We start from the raw sequence: 26,294 nt of genomic DNA, 5'->3' as shown, positions 1-26,294 counted from the left end.
TTAATTTTGGGCACTTGAACAAGAGGACTCAGATGACTGATATAGGGTCATCATGGACGTCTTTCTGTCATTGTTTGTGTTTTTATGCGCTAGTCATTTGTAACCAAGAACATGTAGATGTGAACACTCCAAGGGGAGTAATAAATAAATTTCGACTTTCTTTTGGTTCAACTTTAAAAAAGTACCTTACATTTGACCAATTTGCCTGCTTACCTTTCCCGTATTTTTTGAAAAATAACAGTAATATGCTACGCCTTAATCTTAATCATCATCATAATCAACCACATCATCACAACCACCATCACCATCAACACAATTACAACCACCACCACCACCACCATCATCATCCCCACAACCATCATCATCATCATCATCATCATCATCATCATCATCATCAACAACAACAACGTCATCACCATCGTTTTTGTCGAAATATTAGAACTTTATTTTTTAGCTTTATAATAAATGGTTAAGTTAATCCTCTTTATTTGGCAAAAAGGCATAGTTGCGCCCCATATAAGCAATTTTGGCTTTATCATATTGAAAATCACCGCATAAACGAAAAAAACACGTTTATGCGGCGATGCTGCTATGCGGCGTTACAGTGCTCATTGCAGTTAAAAATATTAATCTCCGTATTAGCTCATACACATAGCTCATACATCATAAAATGTTCTTTTCTGACAAATAAAAATGTACATGTATATATATTTATATATACTACTGTTTCTATATACTGATTCCCGGGCGGTCGTTATTTTGAAATCCGGATAACTACTTAAGTTCATGCGTACGTCTGTAAGTGTGGAGAAAGATGACGAATGCACGTGTATTGTACTAAAACATAAACGTTAGTGAACATGCATATTGAACTATTCAATCAATGATTTTTAACCAATCAAGAACAAAACCTAACTCCAAATGCTTTATTGCATGAAGTTTGATGATTTCGTTTTTATGCTTAATTCTGATGAATTGTATATTCAAATATCGAGCAGATTAAGTGCTATTAAACCATTAATGTTGCTGACGTACTCATTTCTTTTTGTTACCCTGGTACTGTAAATATGTTGGAAATTATACTCAGCGCTTATCAATATAATTATAAGAAATTCGTGTACGTTATATCTTGATTGGAAAAAAATATATTTTCTGATTAGCTGATCTCCAAATATCAATATATGAGACTTGAAAATTGGTCTTCAATGACAGGCTTGCATTTCAACATGAAGTTCTTCATTTCAGATTGTTTCCATTCTTAGTGAACATAGTTTCAGCAGATATACTGAACTTTAATTAATTGATGAGACATGAATCGTTGACCATGTTTAGCGAAACATGGTACCATATTAAACGAGGACAATATAATACGCGTGTTGTCTGAATATGTCAGGCGCAAGTCACTCTAGGCGATAATAAATTAATCACCGCCCGCCCCCTTTTCTCCGCCGCCACTCCAATTTTATTGACTTAAATAAAAAGGTTGAACTGGGGTCTGTATTTGCGTATCGGTCCGGTACTCGGTCCGGTACGGTCCGGGAACGGCGTTTATTCATACCAGCTGGTGTCGATGTAAACATTCACGTGTAAAAAAGGAGGATTGTTACGACAGTGTTCACGGTTCGTCTAAAATCACATGTAAATGGTACCTTATGCACCTTACGCAATAAGAAAGAGCTCGAACACATGTGTTCAACGGTAAAACAGTAATCAAAGAAAAACATGTTACCTCCCGCCCCCATTCAAAAAGATTGTCTGATAAGTTTTTAATAACAAAATGTTCACTTGAAGTATGATATGTTTATATATAGACGGTAATTGTCGTATTGGGGTGTTAAGCAGGTATGGTTTCTATTTTAACAAATAAAAAGTGCATACTGCATTATGCACTTTACTTGTCGTACTTGAAAGAAAATAAGAAAAATAGTATTTATAAAACCGTACTCGTATCGTAACAGGTGTACACTTAATCAGCGCAAACATGAAATCAGTGGAACCTTCTGATGGAGTTAATATAGGAGTAATTATACACACGTTAACACATCACAGTTCGTTGAATCCGAAAACACTTTAAAACAATATATAGAGTCACCATTCGTTTTAATTTGGATGAAGTGTCTTCTTACTGGTTTTTCTCGTACATTGAGCATTGTAACCTGCCTAAAAAAAATTAAATATCTTATGATAAGCACTTATAACCTAGAGCCAGTTCGATTTATTTTTCGAGTGTTCAACATCATTATATCAAATGTTCGACATATGAATGGCATTTCAAGAGTTAACATTCATCGCAGTTACAAAGCACGATATACCTTTCAAATTGAGATCAAGGATCCAGTTCATTCATTTAATAAGACTTGCCAAATATTTTTGGCTATGGAAATTATTGACGTTTACACTTTTATAATCGCTTTTGATATTTTGAATCAAAGTGTCAGTTTCTTTTAAATTACTTTTGATAAGAGCTTGGCAAACATACGTCTTTTTTTTCCTTATTCTTTGAGTAGATACGAACAAACATGAACGGTATCGTTCCATATGTACTCATGATTTAATATACAAGAGCATGCTGTTGTAAGCCATAGTTAAGTGCCTTATTAACTTCCTCTAGTCAAAATCTTTTCTTCTATCATGTGCGCCTTCTTCGGCAATTGTTTAATAACATGTGCGGCCGTGTTACCTAAATGCAAATGCGTTTATGCTATAACTGAAGACGTAAAACCGCCGTTATAGACCAGTATCTGATTTGTTATTCTATGAGCTGGTGATCACTTATATAGTTTAATTACATAGATGTGTCGATATATTGTGCCGTATTTATTGATTTCTACATTATATGTAATGGATAGTTGCATATAGGGTATAGATATTAAATTCACACTGAATCTTTTTTCGAAATAATAACAATACTGTTTGTTGTTGTTTTTTCCACTTTGATTCAATATTTGACGTTTCATGTCACCACAATGAGACTCATAATTGTATTTGTATGGTCTTATATTTCTGGAAAGAGGCGTGATGATTAGATTTACCTGAGCACAAAGAAATTAATTATAAATCATATGGATCACAACATAAAGCCTTTGGGCAGCGCGATTGATTCCATCCCAATCTGTCACTCTACATATTTGCTTATAAACAATGTACTAATACGTGTAATATTACTAATCACCGAAGTGGCTCGCAAGTACATAGTGCACATATTGTAATCAAACGCAATAACACCCGAAACTGTAAACGTTTTCAAAACGCTACTTTTTTCATTCTTTAAATGCACCAGTTTAATAACATTGATACACAATTATGCAATACAGATAACATTCTTGATTAGTGTATCAACGCCGGACGTTAAAGGCTAAATAATTGCCATTTAAACCAATTAAACACTGCATGTTCAATTACTTCAGATAGTGGCAAACAAATATTAGCATTGAACTTTTAAGAAGTGAATATTTATTATCAAGTACCCACCGAGTGTTTGCAGACAAAAACTTTGTTTGGTTACTAGTAGTTAATTTACGATATATACAAACCTTGATATTCTTTCTCCGGGTTTGTGTTTATCTTTATATGCAAGTCTTTATAATGACTTGGGACTTGCAACTGCAAGGGCAATTTGTGTTTGTATAGAAAGATAAAGAAATGCAATTTGTATTGATATTATCAGTCATACACTACTTTATAACTGTAGCGATATAAGGCCATATTATTCCAATTCCATATTTTCAAACGTGAGTAAAAGTATTCTTTTTGTCACAAACGTATTTCCTGTTGAATTTGAAGGTTTCCGATGTGACATGAAATTGCATTCTTTACATTTCAATATCTTACAAACTTATGCCTCTCGGTCACGGTATGGGGTTAGGGTTAAATAACTATTTAGCTGATTAGCATAGCTTCAAATCTTTATAAAAATCCGAGAATTGATTTAGGATAATGACTTATCTATATATTCTATTAACAAAATGTAACGAATTCCCGTAAGATTGACAAGAGGTAAACGAACAAAAGAAAAGGCGATTTGTTACCAAATCAATCATGTGTACTTGGCCACGGATCATGCAGACAGACGGACGGACATACGTCAACGGCGAAGATAAAAGTGCGTCATTTAAAGAACTTCTTCTGTGCTGTTTTAACCAATAAGAAATACTCATGGATTTGAAGAATTTTAATTACACCCGGCTAGCGCCTCGTGGTATCGTGATATCGCCGAGCGCCGCGTGGTATAGGCTAGCTCATCGAGATATCCGAATCCGCACAAGTCCAATCGAGTCAAATACGATCGCAGTACTTATAACCATGGTATCCGCTCATCAAGATGCTGCTGCTTAAATCTGTGAAAAATGTGTTTTTCCAGTTAACCCCCTTTATGGACATACATGTCATCTTTCAAATAATTGTAGAATGGTCTAATTCTTCATAAGAGTTTGAATCAAAGCGCGAGGCGCTGAAAGACTATCTGCGGGCAAATATGTGAGAGTTGCAAATTTTATTTGAACTATGGGAATGGGTGAAGGGCACATAAATAAAAGTAAAACATGTGCCGAGAGCGCTTGTGCCCACACTGGGCAAGAAAACAAACATACCTATATCTTTATGGCGTCTTGTGTCATTTTGTTTTTGTAAATGTCACTTTAATCGTCGTAATCCCCTATCCCCATGTATTTAGTGTTACAATGCATGCCCCATTTCAAGCGTTTTTCGTTGCTTTGATTAGATACCATACGATAGGAAAATATAATACATCATATATATATCATTTCCTTTTATTAACATACACGTTTTGTTTAGGGAAAATCATTTTTTTACAGACAACTTCAGCAATAATTCCATTCAAAATACACAGCTTATCACTTCAGTCGACGTATCCCCATGTATTTGTACACGTTTTAACTCTTTAAGGAAAATGATTCTATTTTTACGAGCAACTTTAGCAATAATACGTTTTAAAATGCAGAACTTATCAGATGGTCGTTTTCCCGCGGTGAGGAAAAACATGTGGTCAGTTAATGTATGTAGAAACTATGTTTAGAATACCGGTCAGTTAATGTAGTTTTTAGATTATCGGAACTTGTCTGTTTTATGAATGAGAATTTGATTTGGCTTTTTAAAGTTTATTGATCAATTTAATGTTATTAATGTTTTATGTAAGTACCTGTGTAGAAATAGTACTATTACTAGTGCTGTTATGAATGCTTCGTACTCTTTGGATGTTAAACTGATTTAAACCGAACTACTTTGCTTCACCAAACGTATGCATGACTCACTGTCGTATCAGGGCATGCTTATATAGATTGAAAGACTAATGTCTAAAACTATGCCAAGAATACACCGGAACGAAGCTTTTATGCAAAAAATGAAAACATCTCATTAGAAATATAAACGCCTAAAATCATAGAATGAATAGTATCTTGTTATTGTGTTGCAGGTAAATTACAATGTATAGTATTTGAAGCATTAGCAATGCGAAACCTGAGATACAACTATTTTAAACTTAGACAATTATTTGTGTTTCTTATCTCATAAAAGTCAAATAAAAAAGCACCATTACAAATAAGCGTGCTTCAGGGTCACGTCAGGTTGTAATAACAAATCCTGCAGGCGATGGGACACTTGCGGTCGGTAATCATTTCTGAAACATCATGGGCTAAACTCAGAGTGAATATCAATATGTTATCTTCCTACCAGAGCCTCCTATCTTGACCCTCATTAATCTGATAAATATAACGATCTAAAAATAGTTATATTCTGCTAAAAATAAAACGCCGGGATACATAATTACAACGCGGAAATAGCCGAACAAGCAAAAACTCATACTCGGACTGCAACACAACCAATCTATTTTTATAGTTTCGACGTCATTCTGCTAAACATAGAGCGCATTGAGACAAAAAATGGGTTATAACGACATGAATAGAAGTAGTTCTTTGGAGTTTGTGGTCTTAAGACTACCTGCGCGCATGCGCAGATAGTCTAAAAATGTAAATCTGATAAAGATAGGGTCGTACATGGCTTCGTTAAATATGTATTCATCGTTCTTAGATCATCAGTTATTTCAGAATAAAATAGTCCATATACATTGAAATACGTTTAATACTTATGTTAACCCATTTATAAAGTAATCAATCAAACGGGCGTTTTGTTTTTACTACTGACTACTTTAAATGCGACATAAGTTTACTACTGTTTTGCAATTCAATGCAGTCTGTACGTGTGGTGTTCTTTTCACAGCATTAGCATTATAAACATATACTGACAACAATCTATGAATGATTTCACTCCAATAAATGGAAAAGTAGTACCATTATACGCAATAAATCAGATATTGATAAGAAATGTATAAACGCCTTCGGCATAAAGTTATCTGTCGTATGTGACCTTATTGAATAAACATACACTAAAACCTTACATCCGAAAAATAAATCTTTAAGTTATGTTTATTGCGATATGATATTTTTATTGATGGTTTAAGTTATGATAGTTATGGGTTTCGATTGATCTAGAAGGTTTGTGGGGTAAATGTTGAACATCTAATTCATGTAAATCGACCTATTGCGTCCTATCATGATAATCGTCGTTGCTTTTGTGATACGATAAGGCTTCATATTTTATGGGAAAAATCACCATTTTGCACCTTGAGACAAAGCGCGACAGACGAAAATCCTAGGTTCGACAAAGCTAATAACGAACGAACCGCTTATTTTCTGAGTGACTGTGGTCTATCGAAGAGGGGTTATTTCGGATTTACTGCAGTGTATCTGATGGGATGATCCTCCATATATCGGTGGGGAAAATTTGCTTAATGTGAAATACTACTACATGCATATCTGCTATAAGATGTGATAAAAGTGTTGATGTGAGTAGCTGGATTAATTAGATTCTAAGTGTACAATGGTTGACTATAAGTGCTATTTAGTGTCGCGCATTCCCCCGGAGCGTTTTTTGGGGTATACTTCTTAGTAAACAGGTGATTGACAGTAAGTTACAATAGAAGTGGGAATGGGAACATGCATTGTCAAGTGCTATGTTATTTCAGCGTACTCGATCCTCACTAAATATTTGGTATATATAGCATTGATGTTTTCTAAAAGGATTGCTGTGGGAGCTGTTCTATGGTCTTGTTATAACTATATTTTCGTTGATAAATATACAATGTATGTATGTTAATATCTGTTTTAAATATTAAAAAGGAAGAATCTAGTTTGAAAATCATATTGCGGACAAATTAAAACGAAATTGCGAGTTTTAATACAGAAAACACACAAAAAAACGGTGTTCAAAGTTTTACTACAATGTTTAGAGTTGTTGTGTTTAGTGCTTTAATTAACTAATCAACTAATTGCCATCATGTGAAGGAAAACAGAAAGTCAGCAGTTACTTTATGCTACGGGTCCAATTATAGAATCGGGTTTGTTAGTTCTAGTTGATAGATAAAGGAAATTGATGTACTTTTGCACTGTGTTTCTATTTTCTGCTTATAATTTAATATTATAGTTTCAACCTTTCCTTGTTTGCCAAGACTTGCGACACATCATATCATGACTTCTTAATACAGTGTTGGAATTACACAGGTGACACTCAGAGAGAATATTGAGGTCGAAAAAGTTTGTAGTTACCTATCGGAAGTAGAGTGTATCGGGGAACCTTGATGCACGATGGCGGCGGGTAACGGAAGAGAAAGGCCTAGATGGTCCCATGTTGCCGGCCTCATCGTGATCCTTGTTATCTTCAGACGCGCAGGTGAGGTGTCTCTTCAATAAATACGTACCAATTTATACACTATGATTAATAACCTTTTTAATGACATCTATTTTCGTAATGTATATAATTTTAAAGGCAAACGATTGTTATTTAGAACATGCTGGGATGTGGAAATAACTCCAAATTAAGTTGAAGCGCAATGGTCTTGAAAACGAAATTGGAAGATACAATAAAACAGTTTGACACGATTGTTTATGTAAACTATTTAACAAAATTGGTCAAATAAGAGAGACAAATTGAAGCTGCTTCATACTATCAGTTTGTTTTAATAAAATAATATGATTAGCAGTTTTGTAAATATTAAAAATGCATACCTTGACCCTAAATTTTGTATGTTTGCAATTTCTAAAGGCGTTTTGCCGATTTGCCAATACACGTTGTAACTTTAAATTGACAGTCACTAATTTCTCGACGTGCAGTGTACGTTTTGCCGGCAGTTGCTTACAAACCATTGACGTTAATATCAAATACTAGATAATATTTGAATGATACGCACTCGAACAACGGTTTTGCTAATGGTCAATTCAGACAGAGGTCTATGTGCAACAGATCTAATTTTATTGTTATATTTGCATGCAAATATCTATATATAGTACGAGCTTAGTAATTTCATCATATATTGAATTTCATTCATGATGTTTTATCACTGTTTTGCTAGTCTCCAAGAACATTGGAAGTCGTAACATTAGGTGTCATCACCATACATTTGAATGTAATGACAACCATGCGTCTGAAATACTTCTGATATATCATATTTGTCCTTTCGTGTTGTTTATATAAATATTGTAAAGGTTTTCATATTTGATCACCTCACCCTTTATTGTCATTTATAATATTATGTGTGTACAATGAGTTATTGCCGAGTTGTTGCATGGAGCGGAGGACGCGTTTTCAGTGGACCATGCTTTACGACATGAAATGAAAAGCCTTTTAACGCAAGCTTAGAAAACATAAATGCGGTTGAATTGTTTATGGAATATATGATTTCCATCAATATAAAAAGAATATCTATTTGACTTGAAAAACTTGTTTAACGGTATGACAAAGAAAAGTATATGCGTACGTCATGTTGGTATTGTCTTACTCATACACTAATTTCTGGGCATGACGATAGTTTATGAATGAAATGAAGTAAAAAATATCATGGAATCGTGGAAATAATTTGTTTATTTGACAAGAGCTAGTAATAAATTGATCATTAAATAGAAGCGAGCAAACAGCCTGTGTTCAGTAAATGATTGATATAATGAAACAGAAGAATTTCCTATGACATATTACTAAAATGATTACATAGCCGGTATTATATTTTTTGTTAATGTAACAAGAATTACTGTAACATCATTATACATACACTGTAGCGTGGGAATGGAAAAGTTTCTGATAAATAGTGGAGTTATTCAATATTTTGTCTGCTGCAATCGTAGAAATATCGTTGGAAACATGGTTAGCCCTAATTAATCCTTCATAACGTCAACACTATTTAAACATGGCTGACAGTGGAGTAGAATATTATGACAATGATCGGGTAACAGGTTTCTCAAGATCCACAAACACCTTTGATAGGAGGTGCGATTACGCTGATCTCGGTGTCACAGTGAGGCCATTGCTCCATTGTTGCCTTCACACATTCTGCGAGCCCGGGCCCGTCACCAGGAACTCAGGTCCGCACTGAATGTGGGCGGCCTCGGCGAACTTCTCACCTGGGTGTAATGAGCTGCCGTAAGCCTCGGATCGATCAGCCCGGATTGAAGTGTCAACCTGCCCCTGCTGTGTTTGCTATTGAAGACGTTGAACAATGGTTGATCATGACCAATATGTCAACATTATAGACCGAAGCAATGGGCAGTAGTTACGGTCGTAACCTCTCTTACTTAGTACTTGGTTTATTATATTGATTCCGTATCTGAATTTTCGCCAGCGGAGGTTGTACTTTGGTCGTGGAATGTGAGGGATCTGCCATTATTGCCATGTTTATTTAGTTACCGTTTTACTTAGTGTTGCGATACTGCATAAGTCAGGGGAAAAGATCATTTAACTTTGGACCACGAACTATCACTGCTTTTGGCCAAATGTTCGAGGTTCGAAATTGGCAATGCCATTCCTAGTATTTATGTTTCGAAAATAGCTGGTGGGTTATTTAATACATCTTAATAGTTATTAAGTTTTACATACATGCATTTAACACAAATAAGGCAAAACTAACACAATTAAAACACGAATTATGGTTCTGTATGTCTACACATATTTTGATCTGGATTATCATGCTAAATTCTTTTAATAACCCGGATGCGATACACAAGCTTTTTTAGATAACATTCTTAGCTGTCAAAAGGAATCGTTTGTAATGGCGAGCACCTCAATCAAATTACTCGATGATAAAATACGAGGCCAGGATTTTGACCGCAAACCTGATAAATTACCATTGAATATTGTCTTGGAGGCGTCTTCGTTGTTGTGCAAAGACTTTAGGTTGCATCTCAAGAAATGTTCAAGCAGTTACCATGATGGCCATGTTTAAGGCCTTTCACACAAATTGTCTGTTGCCGTTGTAGGCCTCTTGTCGAGTGGCGCAAAGGTGTCGATTCGTGTGCCTTTTCAAGTCCGTAGTTTATTTGTGTTTGTGCTTGTAGCCTGTAAGTTCAAATGTATTATGAAACCTTGTACACACAAACGCTTTGACACTTGAAACATATGTACGCTATGACACTTGGTACATATGTACGCTATAACACTTGGTACATATGTACGCTATAACACTTGGTACATATGTACGCTATGACACTTGGTACATATGTACGCTATGACACTTGGAACATATGTACGCTTTAACACATTGTACGCTATGACACTTTGTACATATATACGCTATAACACTAGGTACATATGTACGCTATGACACTTGGTACATCAGAACTCTATGACACTTGGTACACATGTACGCTATGACACTATGTACATATGTACGCTATGACACTTGGTACATCAGAACTCTATGACACTTGGTACATATGTACGCTATGACACTTTGTACATATGTACGCTATGAAACTTGGAACATCAGAACTCTATGACACTAGGTACATCAGAACTCTATGACACTTGGTACATATGTACGCTATGACACTTGGTACATCAGAACTCTATGACACTTGGTACATATGTACGCTATGACACTTGGTACATATGTACGCTATGACACTTGGTACATATGTACGCTATGACACTTGGTACATATGTACTCTATGACACTTGGTACATCAGAACTCTATGACACTTGGTACATATGTACGCTATGACACTTTGTACATATGTACGCTATGACACTTGGTACATCAGAACTCTATGACACTTGGTTCATCAGAACTCTATGACACTTGGTACATATGTACGCTATGACACTTGGTACACCAGAACTCTATGACACTTGGTACATATGTACGCTATGACACTTGGTACATATGTACGCTATGACACTTGGTACATATGTACGCTATGACACTTGGTACATATGTACGCTATGACACTTGGTACATATGTACTCTATGACACTTGGTACATCATAACTCCATGACACTTTGTACATATGTACGCTATGACACTTTGTACATATGTACGCTATGACACTTGGTACATATGTACGCTATGACACTTTGTACATATGTACGCTATGACACTTTGTACATATATACGCTATGACACTTTGTACATATGTACGCTATGACACTTTGTACATATATACGCTATGAAACTTTGAACATATGTACGCTATGACACTTTGTACATATGCACGCTATTACACTTGGAACATATGTACGCTTTGACACTTTGTACATATGTACGCTATGACACTTGGTACATATGTACGCTATGACACTTTGTACATATGTACGCTATTACACTTTGAAAATATGTACGCTATGACACTTTGTACATATGTACGCTATTACACTTGGTACATATGTACGCTATGACACTTGGTACATATGTACGCTATGACACTTGGTACATATGTACGCTATGACACTTGGTACATATGTACGCTATGACACTTTGTACATATGTACGCTATGACACTTGGTACATATGTACGCTATGACACTTTGTACATATGTACGCTATGACACTTGGAACATATGTACGCTTTGACACTTTGTACATATGTACGCTATGACACTTTGTACATATGTACGCTATGACACTTGGTACATATGTACGCTATGACACTTTGTACATATGTACGCTATGACACTTTGTACATATGTACGCTATGACACTTGGAACATATGTACGCTTTGACACTTTGTACATATGTTCGCTATGACACTTTGTACATATGTACGCTATGACACTTGGAACATATGTACGCTTTGACACTTTGTACATATGTACGCTATGACACTTGGTACATATGTACGCTATGACACTTTGGATAATAGCATTGATATATGTGGTATATATTACCTTTGGCAGGTGTTAATACGTTGAATGTTTTGCAGTGGTCTTTTACAGTTGGAAAAAGCTGTTTCACAATTCGCATTCGTGTTTTTCTACTTCAAGGGACTGACTTATAAATACGGAAATGCCACAGTCGATTTTTTATTTTGGAAAAAGTTATGCTCTAATCTTTATTCCAGACAATTCTCCTGAACTATATTAACACGAAGTCAATTGGCATAATGTGTTTTGTAAAGAGAACCTTTATCCACAAAAGCAGATGAAATTTAAGACAGACTTAAACAGTCGATTGCGTTTGTATTGGTGTCATTTGAAGAACTATAACGATGTTTGTTTAACAGAAAAATGTTTTGGAGTGGACATGGTTTACATTTTCTTTTCTTGCACCACATACCATGCAATATTTTCGCGTTAAAGTCTTCAGTTTTGAAACCATTTGTTAGAATTAAGACTCATCTCTTCCTGATGGCTTACAAATTATAAAGAGACTTACAACACTTAAAACCACCATGCGACCGACTACAACAGCATACTCTAAATGGTTAAACGTTACTTTGCGTTTATAAATGCTATCGTGGCATACCTTGTCTAGTAATACGTTTTGTCATCTATTTGTTTGCTCAGCGCTTTCATTGGGGTAAAAGTTTTCAGAAATCTTTGAAAATATGGCCGCTTCAAAATGGACATCGTTTGTTTCAAAGTGGTATATTGTGTTTACTATTAATCAGTATTATGTCGCAGAGTAGTTCCACGCTTATATATTGCCTGTAAAAATATCAATGGTGATACAGTAATGGGTTTATTACATCGGTTCGGTATTACCCTATGTTAAACAACCCTGTCACTGTATTGTATTTGTTTTCAGTTAAAATTTCAGTTAAACTTTAAGTCCCCGAGTTCTTATGGCATTAAATGTGATTAAAGAAAAAGTCTTAACAAAATACTAGCTGCACAACATGCAGTTATATATTGATTGCAACAATTTCATCAAAATCTGTATTTGTTTCCTCAAATAGCATTGCTCTTATTTGCGTACAGAATTATGACGCTATCTTGCGCTGCAGATTGAGAACAAGACACTTACACCATGTTAACAAGTTTGTTTATGTTAGGAAGACGTTGATAATAGAATCTCTGTCATAGTCCTTGAACATACTTGCTCAATTTATTTCTCTTGTTATTTCTGCCGCTGAAAATTCATCTTACATTGCATGATTATGTTTACACTGGAAGTAGTTTGAAAGCACTATGGACCTCCTTCCTCGTACAAAACCTCCAGCTAAGAGTGTTCTGTTACATGTTAAAACAAAATAGTTGATAGATTTGTCACCTGAATAACCCAACTAGTTGTTTTGCCTTTTACGTTATCTTTATTTATTTTTTTAAAGTCAATATATTGTAAGCTACTTAATTTTCCCACAAACAAATAATTCACAAACTGAACAATTTAGCAAAACAGCCCGTCTGGTTTTATTTATTTCGCCGTTCAATGGTAGTGTTATAACGGATGATAAAGTAGTTGTGATAAATAAGTATGTCTTACCCAAAAAAATAATGTTTAACTTTGGCGATTTACGCAGGTCTTTCCATTTACGCTATTCTGATATTTTTCACTTCGGAATGAATGAAAAATTAACAAAATAGCTCACATTTTTGCAATGTACTTCGTTTGATTGATGTGTGCGGTGTCGATGCAAATAAAAAAGCTAATAGGACAATACACCTCTGATAAATATGCGATACATTACAGTCCATGCTTTATTTCGATTTCTCATACAAAAGCTGGATATTTTCATATAAATCTCGTTTACAGAATTCTTTTAAATATGTTTCGATCGCTTTTCATATTTACATATCTTACTTAAGTTCATGGCGTAAGCTTTAATTTAACTAGCGCGTGCTGTGCATATGGCACGGCGATCTATTAACATAGACGATTTCCTTATGATGTAGACCGAAGACATCTGCCTACAAAGCAGATGTTTTAGCTCTTTCGCCAAAATGCATCTTCAAAGAAGTAAGCCACGGAAAACAATGAAACTCTTCGACTCACATTATATTGGCCCGCAAATAAATGCGAACACCATTATATGTTGTATATCAAAATATTTTCTCCTGGATGCAAATGCTATGGCTGTGCTATATTTTAATCCTGGTTGAAGCCTGATAGCCTCAAATCCAGCATTCAAGGCTATCTTATTTACATACAAACAGACATAGCATGTACATATATAATTTCATCCAAATGTCTAATATCATTAAACAAAATGATGTTAGTTTTATGTTTACAGTTTACCAATTCATGTGAAGTGTATCAGATGTGTGTTAGATCTTTGGAATATTGGATGGAAAACATGTAATGGTTCTGATGAAGTAGTTCGTCGTCATCCAACGAGGCGCTGTAACGCATACAGTTCGTTGTGATTTATATGCGGAGGCACGTGTGTCTTCATATCGCATATAGTTTCATTTTGATGATTTTTTACTGATTTATATCTAATAATTACTTCACCGTAAACAGGACGAACATCACCATCATCGTAGTCGTCACGGTAACCGTCAGCACCGGCAGTTTTAGATGCCTATAAGAAAAGTTTATAGATAACCGATTTTTCTGAAGAATTAAAAAAAATGAAGATTTAAAAAAGAGGCAGTTGACGTATGGATATATAGCGTTCTTACGTTGTTCGAATGTTTATTCACGTATGGTCTATAATGAAACCTTTAAAAACAGGTTAAACCCACTTACATTTGGCAGTGCCAGTTATATAGGAACAAACAAATTTAAATAACTTGTGATTCTTTGTGCTTTTTTGTGTTGTTTTTTTGGAAGTGTTAAGACGTTATTGTACAAACGTTCGTGGCGGTGTCGTCTGAATAATTAGGTAAAATCGTAAACCATATAAAAGTTATTGATCTTTTCTTTTTAACGAAGGCAGACAAGTGGTTAGAATGTTTTGTTTTTCACTACAATATAAAGTGTAACTTGTATAGTTAAAACTTATCATTTTGTCAAACAATCAAACAAGAGCTAAATGCGTTTTCGCCGAATATAGGTTGTCTTGACAGGAACTGTATGTGTATATAGTTTGTGGCGAAATGTGCAAATATGTCAAGAATTACTCTCCGCTCTTATCACAAGTTTAAAGGCGAGAAAAGTATTAGTCTAACTATAAGATATACGTGTATGCTGTATCTTAAAAGGAATTTGCAGAAACATAATTTCTGGTGAATTGAACAACTCTCAATATCCATATCTTGAAATGAAAAGTTTTACTGTAATTGATCATCTCTTCTTGGTTGACAACAAATAACATTCCTTGGAGCAGGCGAACACCCTGTAAGAGGTGTAAGATAGGATAGCACGGGGTGAAATGGGGAAATTTCGCAAATCGCAGTAAGATCGTTAATATATTCACTTATACGCATATGGGCAAACTAAAACGGTAAAAAGATACTGCTAAAAGAATTGTGGTTCGACAGATATTGAAATTCGCCCTTGCTCCCGAGTTCTCGCCGAGCTCGTAGAAATGTCCGAGGTCGAGAGCAGCTCTCAAGGTACCCGGTAGGGGTCGCACGGGTATCGCACATTGTACATGCGAATTTGGAACACCGCGAGACCCGCAAGACCTTGTCGTTGCTTGCACGACTATTGCAGGGGAGTCAAATAGTCAACGTACGATGTCCATACGATACTACGGACACCGGACAGGAAACTTGCGAAATGTCAGGGCCAGGAGGGCGTTACTTTCACCGCACGCCATACTAACCTACGTATTAAATTTCGACTTTACCAATGTTAAATTGGTGTTTTACCGTTAATTGAAATTATATTAAAATGGTCCAGCTTTTTGACACATGCTTGTAGTTATTCCATAATCATTCATAACCGACCACAATACATAATGGTCTTTACTCTGTGGCGTTGATTCGTTAACAACCCGTACTGTTAAGTCGTCAATTTTAATTTGTTATACAACAAAGTAACACAAGCTCTGCACAGCTTTCGAGTCCGACTTTACATTTTTAGAGTATATTACAATTTGCAGAGTACTTATGGCGTTTTCCAAAAAGAGAATAAGGACATGGACTCAATGCCATATTCATGTAATCAAAGCGACATTGCTCACTTCTCTCTCTCTCTCTCTCTCTCTCTCTCTCCCTCCCTCCCTCCCTCCCTCCCTCTCTCTCTCTCTCTCTCTCTCTCTCTCTCTCTCTGAGAAGTGATATTTCAGCGAGAAGCAGCATAAATTGTTTTCCTTAAATTATGTTAGAAAAAAATCATCTCTTTTTCTCCAGACACGAATTTCCCTGTCTTTGACATCTGTACAGATTTACCATTGGTACCGTCCTCGACATCTGTACAGATTTGCCATTGTCACCGTCCTCGACATCTGTACACATTTACCATTGTCACTGTCCTTGACATCTGTACACATTTACCATTGTCACTGTCCTCGACATATGTACATATTTACCATTGTCACTGTCCTTGACATATGTACACATTTACCATTGTCACTGTCCTTGACATATGTACACATTTACCATTGTCACTGTCCTTGACATCTGTACACATTTACCATTGTCACCGTCCTCGACATCTGTACACATTTACCATTGTCACCGTCATCGACATCTGTACACATTTACCATTGTCACCGTCCTCGACATTTGTACACATTTACCATTGTCACCGTCCTCGACATCTGTACACATTTACCAATGTCACCGTCCTCGACATCTGTACAATTAAACCATTGTCACTGTCCTTGACATCTGTATACATTTACCAATGTCACCGTCCTTGACATCTGTACAGCTTTACCATTGTCACCGTCCTCGACATTTGTACACATTTACTATTGTCACCGTCCTCGACATTTGTACACATTTACCATTGTCACCGTCCTCGACATTTGTAAACATTTACCATTGTCACCGTCCTTGACATCTGTACAGCTTTACCATTGTCACCGTCCTTTTCATATGTACAGCTTTACCATTGTCACCGTCCTTGACATCTGTACACATTAACCATTGTCACCGTCCTTGACATCTGTACAGCTTTACCATCGTCTCCGTCCTTGACATCTGTAATGCTTTACCATCGTCTTCGTCCTTGACATCTGTAAACATTTACTATTGTCACCGTCCTTGACATCTGTACAGATTTACCATTGTCACCGTCCTTGACATCTGTACATATTTTCGTCCTTGACATCTATACAGCTTTACCATTGTCACCGTCCTCGACATCTGTACAGATTTACTATTGTCTAATAACTTAATATATACTAATCCGCAGTTTAAATCCTTAATAAGTTTGTGTTTGAACGTGACGATGCTTAGATTTTCCAAAGCATTAAGTACATAGTTATAAACCATTTGGATCACAACTTGGGAGAAAGATGATATGATTTGCTACATGATATTGTTGATAAACAATACACTTATATGCGTTTGCTTTATTCAGCCGAATGCGCTTATTGGTAGATATTGTACAAATTGTAATTGAATTGAATGACTAATTTCTACTGAGAAGCCTAGATTGTGAAATTAAAATAACACAGTACACCAATATGCCAAACTATTATGGCATTCTTGTTTGTGAACCAACGCCAGACGATAAAAGTCGGAATATTGTCATTTATACAAGTTAGACACTGCATGTTTGATTACTTAAGATAGTGACAAGCAAATATTAGCAGTGAATGTTATAAAAATAAAATGTATTGTCAAGTACTCAGTGAGAGTTTGCAAACACCGGCACAGAAATTATGTTTGATTATTTGATTTATGACACATACTGGAATTTATATTATCTTCTCCAGTGTTGAGATCTAGATATAAATATGTCTTCATGATGTCGCGGAATTGAGTTTTTATTTATTCCATGCAACCGACTTCGCCCACGTAAGAGCCTACGTTGGCGGCTTACAACGCACACAGGAAAAGAGCATCTACTGTCTGCGGGAAGAAATCATATGGTTTCAGTATTAAGTATATACAGAGTTGATTAAACTCCTTTAACAGCTTTGATTTAAGTTTAAGATAATATATTATTGTTCTTTTATATGTTTATATACAACATTTTGCATTATTCATGTTGAATAGACACTTAAGTTTTACATTAACTGTTTATTTTAGAGTATGGAATTATTCATGGCGAAACGGTATTCCCCCACCCCTTCAAAAATTTATTACATGTTTCTTTAATTCTTTTTTCATATTTAATTCAACGCCTTTCACTTAATCATTTACAAGTGAATGTAATGGAAGGCTTATTGTGTCACATTTACTAAATCTTGTTCTTCTGTTTTTATATAGACCCATGTTTTTTTTGTTCATAATCACCTGATTAAAAATCTTTTTGACTGTGTTTAAACCCTACATTTGAATAAAATAGGTTATTCTAATTGCTAAGTCATATTAGTTCGTAACATTTTGGTTAATATCAGTTGTTAGGGGTCCGTTTCACCAAGAACCTGCAGTTATCCTTAATTTGTTTTAAACCTTCTAATATCGATATACAGAGCAAACATATCTGGACAGTAAAGTGTCTAGCATTATTTGTATGTAATAATGTATACCCTTTTCACATACCCACTGTTCCAGCAGATCCTGGGGAGGGGGGGGGGGGGGGAGGCGGCGTCCGGCATGCCCCCCCCCCCCCATAAGTTTATTTAATATTTCAATATAGGAGAGAAAAAATAATACAATACACCATTTCGGACTATAAATTGTTAAAATTGTCTTTGGCGAATACTTAAAAAAAGACCTTAAAGTTTAAAACAAATAAGTTTCGGCTCTGAGGGAGGGGCACACGTCGAAATGTGAAGCCCCTAAGTTACAACCCTCTTACTTCGAATCCTGGAACCGCCCCTGCACTGATAGCGTTGGGATCTGTCTTCTTAATCCAATAGTGATTAACACTGATTGTAACCACAGCGAATTGTAATTATGCATCAATTGTACAATATGGGCGCTTTAGATTCGAACAAGCAACTAGCTTATAACAAACGCAGAGTTTCTTAGCAACATTTTCGGAATAACAGCAGACTCCTAACTGGTGGGATGATCCTACTCATATCTACTCATATATGCGGGGGGAATGTGCTTTATGTGAATTTAACTGCTTGTGTATCTACAATAAGATATGATTAAAATGTTGTTTAGAGAGGCTTAATTAATAAAAATCAAAGATGATGTTTCACAGTTGTTCTGAAAGAAGTGTTATCTCCAGACAGGAGCAATGTCGTGCAATCTTCTGTATCTGTGTTTTGGATACTGCACCTTATTCTGCCGTTGTTATGATATTTCTGTGGATATAAAGATATAAAGATAAATAGAGAGATATAAAGATATATAGAGAGATATATAGATAAATGCTAAGTGTATTGTGGAGAAGTAATTATGCAATAGATTTTATGACCCTGTGATCTATCTTCATTTCTTTGCATTTCAGTTATGGTAATGACTTTTTTAGGTTTTCAATAAGGTAAAATCAGCTTTGAAAAGTGTGTTTTTGATTGACTAAAACGTGAACAGGAGATTTAATGCAGAAAACAGAAAATATTAAAACGGTATACAAAGTAAACTAATGAGTTTTGTGTTTTTTCTGTAAAGTGCTTTCTCCCATTATCATTATGTGAATGCAAAAAGAAAATGATCGGAACGGTTTTATTAACGCAAATAAATTGACCACAGTATAATAAAATGAATTAACTATTTCAGAGCGTTTTAAATTCCTTATTTCACTACTTTAAGTTGTCCTCGTCTGTATTATAGAATTATTTTGGGGGTTCTGGTAATAAAGGGTAGAACTCAGTCAAAAGGATAATAATGATTGTTTCACTGTGAGTTACCTACGAGAAGTTGGGTGCGTCATTATTATATAACTTCATTATTAAAACAAGTCGTTTTTCCAAAATTTCATAATCTATATATTTTTAAAAGGTAACTGATTTTTTTTTCTAAAACGTTTAAAGATGATAATGTAGGCTAAGCAATGTTCACGTGCATGGCGCTAATTATGACTGTTTAGGTTGTCTGTTCCCAACTGGGCATAAATGATTACGACTTATTATTAAAAATGCATTGGAAACGACAAGCCAATATTTGCCGACAGTTGCTTACAGAAATTAAAATGAATTCTAGCATTAATTATGAGTGCACGTGAACATCCAATTTTGCGAACTTTCCTTTCATCAATCTGTCTTTTGGCATTTGAGAAAGGCTTTTGATTTCTGGAAAGGAAAACGCATCATAAATATTTTATGCTTAATCGTGCAAACCGAGTTATCTGAATGCAGTTCGATCATAATACTATTCATTTCTTCAAATGTTGTCCTTTGTACAAAACAAAAGTAGGCTATTATGTTTAATTGCTGGTTTTGCTCGTTTAAGGTGTTTTGATGATACAAACACATGTTTTCATTGCTTTCTTATCGTCCGTAATCTCTCTTACAATCGATATCACACGGAGTAAACAAGAAGAACGTGAAATGGAATGTTATTTATTTCATTCATACAAATACAAGTCTTCAATCCGCTGTGAACATCTTGGTGTTTAATCAGAAGCAAAATTATAAATGTTCATTTACTGAATCTTGGTCAAAGGTATTTGAGACAAGTTTATACAAGTCTATTAGTTTTAAAAAGGTAATGAAGGGTGGGGTGATTAAAAATGTAAACCTTCACTATGTTTAGATAAGCCATATGAAAATAGAGAAGGTGGAATTGCCAACGTCAAGAGTATTTCAGAAGCAGGGTTATCAAAACTATTAAATGCTGGGATAGTTGTCATCTCAACTGTAGTGTGTTTCTTGGCATCATTCTTTCTTGCTAAATAAAATTCTGCAGCCAACGGCGGATATTATTTGATGTAACAGTGGAGTAATAAACATTCGCATTGCTAACATGGAGAAACCGTCTCCGTGGCCTTGTGGTTAAGGCGTCCGCCTACGGAGCGGGAGGTCGAAGGTTCGAGTCTCACAAGGGGCTTGTTCTGACATGGCCGGTTGCCGACCCAGCAGCTTGTTAAATCGAGGGGTACCGATTGCCTTCCTGCCAGGCGCCTGGCATTTGGGATAAGGAATCGGGGTAAAGATGTTCACGAATGTAGGTGTCTCATAAGCCCAACGGGCTGGCCCTTAACTCAGAGGGGTGTCACTATAATAAACAAACACTTTTAGTATGTGTTAAAAGTAAATGCTAATCGGTGAATTAAAGATATTAATCAGTAAAATCAAATTTCAACTTGTTTCTAGTACACTGTTTCAAGCATAAAATTGATAAGTCCTCTGCAAACTCTCATTTACAAGTCAACAGTCACTGCACACAAGGAATAAAGATATGTATATGTTTATATGACTGCGGATTGAACACTTGTGACAATGATCGGGTAGTATGCCTATTAAGGCCTACATACACCCTTGACATGATGCCCCGGTGTTATAATGGGGCTTTTGCTCCATTGTGGTCTCTACTACATGCTCGTTTCAAGGAACTCTTGTTCGCCCGGAATGTGGGCGGCCTCGGTGAACTTCTCATCTTGCAGTATTCAGCTGCCATATATTTAGGACTTAATTCTGCTGTGAGCTATATTCAAAACGTAGAATAATGGTTTAAATAGTATCTTAATGCGCGTCGATATTATAGGAATAATCATGTTACGAGTACTCGTATAGTTGTAACGGAAACTACTTTGTCCCTGCATTGACTCTGGTGTGAACCTGAGTTCAGATCAGTAACGTTTGTACAGTGATGTGGGAGTGAGGGGGAGCAATCGGTATTGCCAGTTTTATTTTCTTACTTTTACACTAACCTAAATGGGTTTTTTTCTCAATCATTGCACGCGTTTGACACATTTAAATAACACTCAATGCTATCGCGTAATACCTTGTCCCCTAATACGTTTATGTCATATAGATACTGGGGTAAAAAGTTTCAGAAATTCATTAAAAAATATAACCGCTTCAGAATGTTTGTTTAAACGTGGTATATTGTGTTTTCTGATAATCAGTTATTCCACGCTGATACAATTTTCTGCATTTTTCATCCACTATAAATCCTGAAAAAGTCCACAGTGATAATGCAATGAGTTTATTTCATTGGATGGGTATTACCCTAAAATATGTTAAACAATCCTGTCACTGTTCTAGTATTTGTTTTCAGTAAAACTTTTAATGTCCCCAAGGTCTAATGACATTAAATGCGATTAAAGATAAAGTCTTAACATAATATTAGCTGCACAACATGCAGTTAATGTCTCCTAAAATATCATTGATCCTATTTGCGTTCAGAACTTTCTCATTATCTAGAGCTGCAGATAGAGAACAAAACACTAACACCATGTTAACATGTTTGCTTATGTTATGAAGACGTTGATGATAGAATCTCTGTCATGTGGCTTCCTTGAACATACTTGCTCAATTTATTTCACTTGTTATTTCTGGCGCTGATCATTACCATCATTGTACTCGTCATTACCGGCAGTTTTATGAACATTGTTTTAGATAACCTTATGCCTATAAGAACAGTTGATGGAAGCCGATTTTCTAAAGAATTTAAAAAAAAATAAAGAATTTGAAAAAAGAGGCAGTAGACGAATGAATAGCGGTCTAACGTTGTTTGAATGTTTATACACGTACCAATGGAATCAATAGTATACCTATTAAAACACATTAAACCCCCTTATAGTTGTCAGTGGAAGATATATTGGAACGAACTGTTTTAAATAACGCATTTGAAATCTCTGTGCTTTTGTTGTTTTTATTTTTGGATGAATAAGACGTTATTGTACAAACGTCCGTGCCGGCATCGTCTGAATAATTAGGTAAAATCGTTCAACATATTAATAAAGTTATTGATATTTTCTTTCTAACGAAGGCAGACAAATGGTTAGAAGGTTTTGTTTTTCATTACAATATAAAAGTTTAACTCGTCAAACAATCAAGCAAGAGCTATATGCGGTGCGATCATGCCTTTACGCCGATAATAGGTCGTCTTAAACCCCCAGTAAATTTACATTTTACTGGCCGTGCAAGGCGGTACCTAACAAAATTCTTGATAAACATACATATTTTATATATATATATATATATATATATATATATATATATATATATATATATATATATATATATATATATATATATATTATGTATGCACTGTGCTGTTTGTGGAGTTTTGTACTGTTCTTCTGTGTTCCTTATTTGTGATTTTATGTTCTATGTCTTTGGCGTTTACCCAGTGCCACTAAACCGTTGCTACTGAGCTTGTTTCTGTAGCTTTTTGCATAATATTGATATGATCTGTATATGTATATAGTTTGTGGCGAAGTGTATGTTGTGATGAACGTCTATCTAAAATATGCAAATATTTTAAAATTACTCTCCGCTCTAATCACAATTTTAAAGACGAGAAATGTATCAGTATACCTATTAGATATTCGTGTATGCTGTATCTTAAAAGGATTTCGCAGAAATATAATTTCTGGTGAATTGATCTCCCAATATCCATATCTTGAAATGAAAACCAATTATTGCAAATGCTACTGTAATTGATCATCTCTTCATGACTGACAACAAAAAACATTCCTTGGAGCAGGCGAACACACTTTAAGAGGTGTAAGATAGGATAGCACGGGGTGAAATGTGGCAATTACGCAAATCGCAGTAAGATCTTTAATGTATTCACTTATACGCATATGGGCAAATTAAAACGGTAAACAGATTCTGCTAAAAGTATGATGGTTCGACAGAAATGGAAATTTGCCCTAGCTCCCGAGTTCTCGCCGAGCTCGTAGAATGGTCGAGGTCGAGAGCAGCTCTCAAGGTACCAGGTAGGGGTATCGCATGTTGTTCATGCGAGTTCGGAACACCGCGAGGCCGTAAGACCTTGCCGTTGCACGACTATTTGCAGGGGAGTCGAACAGTTAACGTACCATGTTCATACGATACTACGGACACCGGGCAGGAAACTTTCGAAATGTCGGGGGCCGGGAGGGCGCAACTTTCACCACAATTGAATTGAATTACACTTGTAATTTGTAATAACTGAAAAGCCTCGAATGAGAAATTTAAATAACACTAGTCCACGAATATGCCAAACTATTATGGCATTCTTTATTTGTGAACCAACGCCAGACGTTAAATGTCTGATAGTTATTCTTTATACAAGTTAGGCACTGGATGTTTGTTTACTTCAGATAGACAAGCAAATGTTAGCAGTGAACTTTATAAAAATAAAACGTATTATCAAGTACCCAGTTAGAGTTTGCAAACACCGGCACAGAAATTATGTTTGATTATTTGATTTATGAGAGATACGTGAATTTATATTATCTTCTCCAGTGTTAAGATCTAGATATATATGTCTTCATATTGTCGCGGGATTGAGATTTTATTTATTCCATGTCACCGACTTTGCAGAAGTAAAGGGAAAGGTCATCGGCTGCCTGCGGGAATAAATCATATATGATTTCAACATGAAGTATATATATATAGTTGCTTGAACCACTTTTATAACATTGATACCTAGCTGTGCCAAAGCTTATTATATTCTAGATTTGTGTTTCAACCCGGACGTTAAAATCTACATAATTATCATTTAAACAAGTTAGTCACTGAATGTTTGATTACTTAAGATAGTGACAAGCAACTATTAGCAATGGACGTTATAAACATGAACACGTATTATCAAGTGCCCAATGTTTGAAGACACCGGCAAATAAATTATGTTTGATTATTTAATTTACGGTAGATACGGGTGCTCCAGATTTCGGATTCGAATATATAAGTCTTCATAATAACGTGCGGCTTAAAACTGTAAATGAGATTTCGTTGATTCCCTCCCGGCGGCTTATAACGCTTTCGAAGATAAGACCGAGAGGGAAGGACTAGACTCGCATTATAATATTTGTAACACTTAAAATTTGTAGCTTTTATTGTTTACGGTAAAGGACTCCAAGATCATGCACTTGGTAAGAATCGATGACTTGGAGGTTAAACTCGTTTAAGTTTACCAGATAAAAATCCATGCTAATACTATTGTTTATGATTGAGGCAATGCATGGTTCAACTATATGTCATCACAACTCTTAATACTCTTTGGACCATTTCATGTAGTCAAGAAGATTTATTTAAATCAAATTCATGTTTGATATATTAAATTTTAAAGGGCTGTTATAACTTAAACAAAACAATGTATGTCCAAGTTATACCTTAACTGTTTTATAGGGCATGGAATTGTTAATGGCGAACTTGTTAAGTCTTGTTGTTCATTTTTATATAGATTTATGTTGGGGGTTTTCTCAACCACCTGATTAAAAATCGTTTTGACTGTGTTTTAAACCATACATTTGAATGAAATAGGTTATTCTTATTGCTAAGTCAAATTCGTTTGTATCATTTTAGTGAATAACAGCTGTTAGGGTCTGTTTCACCAAGAACGGTTGTGGAAATATCCTACAGTTATCATGATCTGTTTAAACCCTTCTGATCTTGATATGCATAGCATACATATCTGGACAAGTAAAGTATCTAACATTATTTGTATCTAAACATGTATACCCCTTCCACAAACCTACTGTTCTAGCGACCTTTCCAGAAACCCACTGTTCTAGCGGATCCAGGGGGGGGGGGGGGGGGCATCTGGCGCCCCCCCCCCAACCCTAAAAGTTTTATTTTATATAGGAGAGAAAAAGATACAACACGCCCAACACGCACCATTTCGGACAAGACCCAAAACACTATCAACACTTTAAACCAAATAAGTTTCGGTTCTGAGGGAGGGGCACACGTCAAAAGGTTACGCCCCTAAGTTACGCCCTTCTAATTTTAAATCCTGGACCGCCCCTGCAATTTTACCGTTGAAAAAAAGAAGAAATATTTGTCATCCATAAGTGATTAACAACGAATTGTAATCATGCATCGATTGTATAATATGTGCGCTTCGAACAAGCAACTAGCTAATAACGGACGCAGAGTTTCTTAGCGATAATGGTCCACCATCGGAATAAAAGCAGTGCAACTAAATGGTGGGGTGTTCCTACTCATATCGGCGGGGCA

The 26,294-nt window shown here is 35.6% G+C and overlaps 1 protein-coding gene across 2 annotated transcripts in view; it reads left to right on the top strand.

Annotated features, from left to right (window-relative positions):
• The window catches only part of LOC128226564 (zwei Ig domain protein zig-8-like), a 108,780-nt gene that overhangs the window by 7,107 nt on the left and 75,379 nt on the right, over window positions 1-26,294 (top strand). Inside the window, exon 1 of one of the 2 annotated variants that reach the window (XM_052936505.1) lies at window positions 7,596-7,743. The exons of the other annotated variant lie outside the window; for it this stretch is intronic. Within the exon in view, the coding sequence (XP_052792465.1) occupies window positions 7,659-7,743 (85 nt within the window). The 5' untranslated portion in view covers window positions 7,596-7,658. Of the gene's footprint in view, window positions 1-7,595; window positions 7,744-26,294 lie in introns of those variants that run through there. 2 annotated transcript variants of the gene reach the window in all.

The sequence above is a fragment of the Mya arenaria genome, chromosome 3, assembly GCF_026914265.1.
Source record: "Mya arenaria isolate MELC-2E11 chromosome 3, ASM2691426v1".
NCBI classification, from domain to species: domain Eukaryota; kingdom Metazoa; phylum Mollusca; class Bivalvia; order Myida; family Myidae; genus Mya; species Mya arenaria.
This window is presented reverse-complemented; position numbering and strand designations above follow the sequence as displayed.